Source organism: Odocoileus virginianus, chromosome 27 (assembly GCF_023699985.2).
Source record: "Odocoileus virginianus isolate 20LAN1187 ecotype Illinois chromosome 27, Ovbor_1.2, whole genome shotgun sequence".
In the NCBI taxonomy this organism is placed as follows: Eukaryota; Metazoa; Chordata; class Mammalia; order Artiodactyla; family Cervidae; genus Odocoileus; species Odocoileus virginianus.
Genome location: NC_069700.1, coordinates 18,690,142 through 18,698,319, shown reverse-complemented (window position 1 = coordinate 18,698,319; position 8,178 = coordinate 18,690,142). Strand labels below are relative to the sequence as shown.

Sequence of the window (8,178 nt, the reverse complement as noted above, 5' to 3'; positions counted from 1 at the left end):
AACACTGAAGAAATAAAACTAGCAAGGAATCAAGCGAACAAAATCCCTTGCCATGATGTTAATGAGACTTTTCATTTCAGTTCAGTTGCTCAGTCATGTCCGACTCTTTGCAACCCCATGGAGTGCAGCACACCAGGCTTCCCTGTCCATCACCAACTCCCAGAACTTGCTCAAACTCATGTCCATCGACCTGGTGATGCCATCCAACCATCTCATTCTCTGTTGTTCCCTTCTCCTCCTGCCTTCAATTTTTCCCAGCAACAGGGTCTTTTCAAATGACTCAGCTCTTCGCATCAGGTGGCCAAAGGATTGGAGTTTCAGCTTCAGCATCAGTCCTTCCAATGAATATTCAGGACTGATTTCCTTTAGAATGGACTGGTTGGATCTCCTTGCTGTCCAAGAGACTCTCAAGAGTCTTCTCCAACATCATAGTTCAAAAGCATCAATTCTTCAGCACTCAGCTTTCTTTATAGTCTAACTCTCACATCCATACATGACTACTGGGAAAACCATAGCTTTGACTAGACAGACCTTTGTTGGTAAAGTACTGTCTCTGCTTTTTAATATGCTGTCTATGTTGGTCATAATTTTTCTTCCAAGGAGCAAGCATCTTGTAATTTCATGGCTGCAGTCACCATCTGCAGTGATTTTGGAGACCCCCCAAAATAAAGTTTCTTGCTGTTTCCATTGTTTCCCCATCTATTTTTTTTTTTTTACTGACTATAGCTTTAGAGACAACTGATTATCTTTAAAATATTTACTCTTACTGTCTCCAAACTTTATAATCTTATCATTTATGTAGATCCATTGATTTCTCCTAATGATGATTTGTAGTTTTAACTATAGAAATCTTACTCATTTTTATCAGATTTATTCCTTGATAATTTATTCCATGATAGCATCTTTTGGATGCTGTCATGAATGGTATCATTTTCTTGATTCCAAGGTATGCTCCCCACCCCGCCAAAACCTTGCTACAAATAACAAGAAAGTTCATCAATGCTGAAGAATTCAAAACCAACCAAAAAATCTACTTGGCAATGAAGGCATTAAACAAAAGTTAAATATACACCATAATTTATAATCAGATAAGCTGAGGCCCACCAAAATGTTTTCAAGAGTTTGTTTGAGAGAACATGAACTCAAATCCAGCAGTGCCAAATTAAAAGTGGTTATGAGCACCCTACGAACACAAGTTGGGGAAAACACTTTTATAGAACTGAGGCAGAAGGAAATAAAGAAAATTATTTGACTGGCTATAACTTAAGTGGCTGCCTGAGTTGAAAAAGTGTTAAGTGGGTGCTCGTGATTGGTTGTTCTTAAATTCGTTTTCTAGCATATGAGTGTGTTAATGGGTATTAGACCTGACTTGGGCTTAGACTTGCTTATGTCGGTTACCAAGGCATTTGAGCCTCCTCAGTCTAATAGCCTCCTTGTGTAGTCACTTTAACAATCTCCCCCTTTTGGGCACCCTCTTACATATTGATATTTGTTACTAGCACACTTTCAGTCATCATTTGGGTAACTCATTTCACTGTGAAATTAAAAGGTTACAAAATCACGTTTGAAGAAGTTTTTTCTGTTCATCCTATTGTTCATGTTTCTGTTTCTCAAAGCACCATGAGATCGTCTGATGTATTACCGCATTAGAGTTCCCATGAATACCTGTAAGATCCTTGAGAGAACACAGCTCAACAGGGGGACAACTGCTGACTGTCAGAAGGAAAATATCAAGAGACTGAAATATGCATCTAGTTAGGGCCCTCAAGAACCAAACCATTTGGTACCAAACAAAATACTTTATGGGAAAGGGATTAATCTGTTTTAGCCAAGCGGCTTAATTTTTTGTATTTGAGTTTCTACTAAACCAGAAGTATTTACTATAGCAGACTCCTATGGGCGACAAATAATTTAAGTTCTATTGTCTAAAATCACCTACTGACTCAAAATAATCTTTATGCCAAAGAGGCATATTTTGTGATAGCATATTCTGCTCTCCTTTCAAGGTCATGCTGCCTTGATTTGGCTTGCTTTTGTTTTGCTTCTCTTAAAACTTTGAAGAAAAATAGTGGAATTTATATTATATGGAATATTACTATCACTAAGCATGATATCTAAATTTGCTTGCATTTTTATTTATTTATTTTCATAATAATTCAATGTGATGCAAATTAGCTTCAGTCTATGTTAAGAAAAGATAAAGTTTATGTTAAAAAAAGGTAAAGAGTCTGCCTGCAGTGCAGGAGACCTGGGTTTGATCCCTGGTTTGGGAAGATCCCCTGGAGAAGGAATGGCCACCCACTCCAGTAATCTTGCCTGGAGAATTCCATGGACACAGGAGCCTGGCAGGCTACTGTCCATGGGGTTGCAAGAGTTGGACATAACTTAGCAACAAAACCACCACCACCACATGTTAAGAAAAGGGCTTCCCAGGTGGTGCTAGTGATAAAGAATCCACCTGCCAATGCAGGAGACATAAAAGACAAAAGGTGTAGGTTTGATCCCTGGGTCAGGAAGATCTTCTGAAGGAGGGCATGGCAACCCACTTCACTGTTCTTGTCTGGAGAATCCCATGGACAGAAGAACCTAGGGGGCTATAGTCCATGGGGTTGCACAGGGTTGGACACGATTGAAGTGACTTAGCATACACACATGCATGTTGAGAAAATAGAGAATGCCAATCCTCAGTGTCCAATCTCATCCTTCCTTAAGTCTAAAGTACATGTTGCTGATATGCCAATCCTCTTACATATATGGATGTGCTTCTGTTGTGCTCACCACTCCACCACCATCTGCTCCCCACCATCTGTGTCACCCATTATCAGAAATCTGCCTTAAGGTTTGAGATTCACTCTATTCATGATCCAAATATCTCATTGATTCAGAGGTATAAGAATCCAAACCAGACTATGAACTTTTTGCTAAGTCATCGCTCAACAAATAAACCTAAAACAAATAAATACTCTAGTGTTTTCCAGATGAGGACCAGACCATGACAAGTGGATTGCTGGCAGATCCTCCAAATGAGACTAGAGTTCTAATGAACTAGGATATTTCTGATTAACTTCAAAGTCTATAAAATACATTCACCATTTAGACATTTCAGGATGAAAGGATAACCTATATTCCCCAGCCTCCATGAAGAACTGACTCAGACACCAAAAACTTCACCTGAGACCCACTTGAAGTTTACTGTATTCAGAAAAATCACAATCACAGTTAGAAGAAACTCCAAGTAGTAAGTATACAAGAGATGCCCCCATAGAACTTTCCAAAGATTCCATAGCAGGAAAAAAAGGATCCTATGGGGTCTATTCCAAAGGCATTACATGGTGATGGAAAATCATTTTCCAGACAGTGGAAAATCATTTTCCAGACAGTGGAAAATGGAGGGAAAAACAATACAAGAAGGAGCAGTAGACAGGGAATAACTAGACATTAGAATTTGGAGCCTATGGAAGGCATCTTACTCTTAGGGTCAGTAAAGGAGTGGGATGTGCTGAAGCATGCTTGTCTTCAGTGAGGTGAACAACTGGAGAATTGCCAGGTTTGTAAAGCTATTAAGGCAGAAATATCTTCATTGATCTTTTCTCTAACAAAGTCCATTACCTGTAGCAGAACACACATAGTTACTATAGAGTTTAAGATGAATATTTTGAGCTCTTATCTTCAGATTCCTTATTCTTACTCCTTAACCCCTGACTTTGGAAAAGTCTCTTAATATTTGTGTGATCTCTCATAAATGCAACCTTTCCAACATAAACTGCTATTTCCTACCTTCTGTGAAAGAATGAAGGAGCAGGCCATGTTTCACTTTCTCTTAGATATTCTGACACATTTTTTTTTTTTTTTTTCAGAATGGAGGGGCAAAAGCAGGCATTGGTCTCCAAGAGATTTCCACTTCATACAGTTACCCTAAACCCCAAAAAAGTCATGCTCTGGAAATGCTTCAAAGCTGATGTCTTATCTCAGGAAATACAAGCCAGGAAGTGTTGTAATCTTGAGGTTGGCTTTCCTAGATCACTGGACTCACTATTTTAATGTGATACAATTATTTTGGGTACTGGAGATAGTTTCCAAGACTGAAGGCATGATCTTTGGTGACATGTATGGAATGGGGTGTAGGAATGTGGAGCTTTGGAATATCATATGATGCCAATGTCTGATTCTGTCCAGTATGATGAATCAGGAGCCATGACTTTTGGAATGGTTTTGTCTTAAAGGTATCACAAGTCCTTTTCCTCACTCTGTTTCCTCCCCTTGAATCATTCCAGAGATGTCATCCTCTGACCACATCAGACTCACCTGCGGGTGCCTCACAGAGGCCCTTGGCGTTCAACAGTGTTGGCTTTGCGCACGCCCTTGATGATGAAGATGGTCCCCGCAATGATGCCCACCAGAGCCACAATCAGGCCTAGTGCACACACTGCATTCTCTGTGGTTTCTGGGAGGGGGGCTGGAGCTTCATACTCTGGGGAAAAATAAGTCAGAGTACATAAGATATGCATGTGGTAGGGAGCAGCACTTGGCACAAAATATATGATACTTAGTCAAAAGAATATATATATATTTTCATCAATTAAATGAGAGGAAGACAGGATGATGTCAGGGAATTACAGATGAGAAGAGGGGAAAGCAGAGCAATGGGAGAAGACCAGAAACCAGAACTGGAGCAGTTGTGAAAGACACACATGCATCCCAGGAGGAACAATGAAGTAAAGGAGACTGAAGGACGGTTCTCACCCCAGTGCTTGAGAAGAGGCTCATCCAAGCCCCAGTGCTCCACCTTGCAGTCATAGACATCCTCAGTTGTGGGCAGGAAGGGGAGATAGTGGAACTTGCGGAAAAGGTGGTCATCCCTGGGCAGGAAGACGGTATCTGACACTCCGTCAGTGACAGGTCTGCCATTTCGAAGCCACGTGACACTGATCACAGGTGGGGAGAACTTGTCAACGAAGCAGATGAGTGTGTTGGGCTCTCCCAGTTCCACAGGCTTGTTTGGGAGCAGAGTCACTTCCGGAGGAACTGGGAGACAAGTGACAGAAATTAGCTTTCCCTGCTTAGCCCTGCCCCTCTCCCTCCCACTGAGGCTGACATAGCAGTTGAAACTATTTTGAGAATCTATGCCATGGTCTCTGATACCCAGCTCTGATTCCCTTCCCCATGAAAGGGGAACCAGTACTCAGCATAACATATTCAAGGACTTCATTCCTGGCTCCCCCAGCAAGTTCTCAGGGCAAAGGCTTTGAGAGACTGTGGATGCCAAAGACAAGATGTGAGCACATCAAGAAAGGAGAAAACTCATGAAGTTCTTGGGCTGGTGGCATGAGAATGTGGGGTTTGCCTATGACAAGAATAGGCCCCTGAGGGGAAAGTCTCAGTAACAAAAACAAAGAGCTCAAGCATCTGTTTAAAGCTACAATTCCCAAGTCTAGGAGGACTGGAGCAGAGAGAGGTACCATTGGTGTTCGGGGTGTAGTTGGAGCGCTTCATCAGGATGTCCAGGTTGGCTTTGTTCACAGCCATATTGGCCAGGGCACCCTGAGCCTCAAAGCTGGCAAAATGTCCAAATTCTGGAAGCCGCCACACCGTCTCCTTCTTCTTCATATCCACGTGGAAAATCTCATCACCATCAAAGTCAAACATAAACTCGCCTGATTCCTCAGGTTTCAGATAGAACTCAGCCTGGATGATCACATGCTCCTCTGAAAAGACAAGAAAGGGGGTCAGGGTGGGACCCAGGAGAGGAAGATGGAGAGGAACCCAGGATGTGAGATGCACATGTGTGGGCAGGGATGGTGGAAAGAGAAGGCCAGGCGGGAAGGAGGAGTGATGGAGAGTAGGGATGAGTTGGAAGACAAGGCCTGCGTGGAAGGATATTCGTGGTGAACAGAGCTGGGGGTGGAGAAGCAAAGGGACACTGTGTGGGCTGAAGGAAATTAGGGCTGAAAACCCGGAGTTCCATGAAGCTTTTGTTTAATTCCATGTTACTGACTGGGAAATGATTCCCTCTTTAGAAATCCAGCAGCAGGTCTTGTAAGAGAAATGTTCCTTCACACTCCTGACCTAGAAATTAAATCTCCGCAAGCCAGAATCCCAGGGCATGTCTCAGAGCACCGCAACTCTCAGAAGAGAGAATCACTGTTTAAAAAGTTGTGTCTGAACTTGGAATCAAATGAAATCTCAAATTCTCATTCAGCTCCCTAGTGATCTTGAGTAGATCACTTTATCAACTTGCGTGTAGGTTTTACATTATATTGTACTGTGGTTTTGTTTCTATGCTGGGTTTGTTTTTGAGATGAAATGAGACTAGTTTTAAGTAATTTCTCAGTGTATCATCAGGACTATAGCAAGTACTTTAGCATCAGAAATTGCTTTGTATTTAAGGACCAGACCCATGAAATGTATGACTGGAGATGATGGTACCCAAATAATTAAGTGTGAGCCCTTGTAGCATTGTAGAGCACTGACTTTCCTGTATCCATACCCACATTCTGCATCCCTCTGAGGGGATGATTATATTTAGATTGACCTTATCACCATTCCCTTATATCTTAAAGATCTTTAAATTAGACTGTCATTAAGGGACACATTCTATTATAGTTGACAGGGAGAATAATCTGTACTAAGGGGATAATTGATTTCAAACAAGAAAGCTACAGTTGAATAGTATGTTGCCTTTGTGGTGTATGCAAATGAGAGGTGGGTTTCAAACTCCAACTGTCCATTGATAAACGTAGGGATTTATTTTGCATTTGCAGCTATACACACACACACACACACACACACACACACGCACACACACACACACACTAACTTCCTCTTTTCACTCCAGGGGAAGTTATCTTTTATGGTAGGCATCCTTCTATATGGTTCTTTCTGGGCAATGGAAACCTACAATTGTCATCACAAGTCTTTACTTATTTCTAGTCTATCTGCCACCTTGCCACCCTCTTTGGGGCTCACTCCAGGTGAGGAATATTTTTTCATAATAAACCCACACAATATTTGCTCTGAAGATAGGAGAGAATAACATCAGACTCTTCACTTCTTACTCGTTTTTCCATTCTCTGGGAAATATTACTAAGCAATAGTGACCAAAGAGCCCTGTTAGTCCCACTCTAACTGGGTCTGTTACTATCCCAAGAGGCTGTCCATGAAATGCAACTCATATCAGCATACCTGCCCTTCCCCCTCCCTTGGGTGGATGGTTGCTTTTCAATGGCTTTTCTTTCTAGTGATCTTCAATATAATGTCTGTGCTCCAAATAGGCTGATGGGATTCAGAGGCCAAAAAATAGCTACCAAGGTAAAAATAGCTTAGAACAGGTGACAAGAAATTCTGATATTTTTTTCTGATTTAATCCTCACAAAATTACAGGGAGGTTTTAACTTTTACTAATTTTCCAGGAATGAAAAATGAAAGTACAGAAAGTTAACTTGTTAATGCCTATCAGAAAATATCTCCCTGAAAGTTTGGTTTATATCAAAGTCAATAGCATGAATCAGTACACAGCTCAACTTTGCTCTTCTAATCTCAGTTGTACTTCTTGGCTTTACTTCTCTCTAATCTCTACTTGGCTTTAGTTACTCCAATTCTTGGTGAGGAGAGAACTCTTCCAATTACAATTTATTATAACTCTAGGGTTAGACCCACATAACACCTGTCACACTTCTCTTTCATTCTAAAGACTGTCTTGCAAATGTCCACAGTTCATTTCTCTGAAGCTCTCAGAACGTATTTATTCCTAGTTTTGAACTCTCTCAGCACTTACCTTTGATAGCCCCTGATTCCTGTAGGCTGATCAGGAGAGGGATGAAAAGTCCTAATATTGGGATCCTGGTTATGGCCATTTTCGTCTTTGGTGTCTCGAGGAGGGTCAGTGTCTCGATGAGAGCTCAAGGTGGATCAGAACAGACAGGAATATGAGAAAAGAGAATGTAAGGTGTCATAGAGTCTGACTGATTAAAAATTTAAAATCAGTTGAGCTGCAGCCAATCAGAAAAATCTTTTGAGATGACACTGCTGTTGCTAAGGGAAAGACTCTTGCAAAGGGTCCAGGAAAGGAGAAGCTTTGTGTATTAGATGAAAAGGAACTTCTTAATTAACCAAACAAAAAGAATGAAAAATTGAGTTTTCAAGAATAATGGGCAATCATCCACAGACTCTTCCAACTCA

The 8,178-nt window shown here is 41.2% G+C and overlaps 1 protein-coding gene across 1 annotated transcript; it reads right to left on the bottom strand.

Moving 5' to 3' along the window:
* Positions 1-3,166: 3,166 nt before the first annotated feature.
* Positions 3,167-7,947, bottom strand: LOC110152671 (HLA class II histocompatibility antigen, DR alpha chain). Its single transcript, XM_020916456.2, has 5 exons — positions 7,775-7,947; positions 5,460-5,705; positions 4,744-5,025; positions 4,306-4,471; positions 3,167-3,609 (listed from the first exon to the last, which is right to left on the bottom strand). The coding sequence occupies exons 1-4, from the start codon at positions 7,851-7,853 to the stop codon at positions 4,317-4,319; spliced, it is 762 nt and encodes a 253-aa protein (XP_020772115.1). The 5' UTR covers positions 7,854-7,947; the 3' UTR covers positions 3,167-3,609; positions 4,306-4,316.
* Positions 7,948-8,178: the final 231 nt, after the last annotated feature.

Coding starts and splice junctions, on each gene's coding strand:
- LOC110152671 (XM_020916456.2), bottom strand. CDS start 7,853: ATGGCCATAACCAGGATCCCAATATTAGGACTTTTCATCCCTCTCCTG. Junction 5,026..5,459: donor CTACACCCCGAACACCAATG/GTACCTCTCTCT, acceptor CTTGTCTCCCAG/TTCCTCCGGAAGTGACTCTG. Junction 4,472..4,743: donor GCCTCTTCTCAAGCACTGGG/GTGAGAACCGTC, acceptor ATTTTTCCCCAG/AGTATGAAGCTCCAGCCCCC.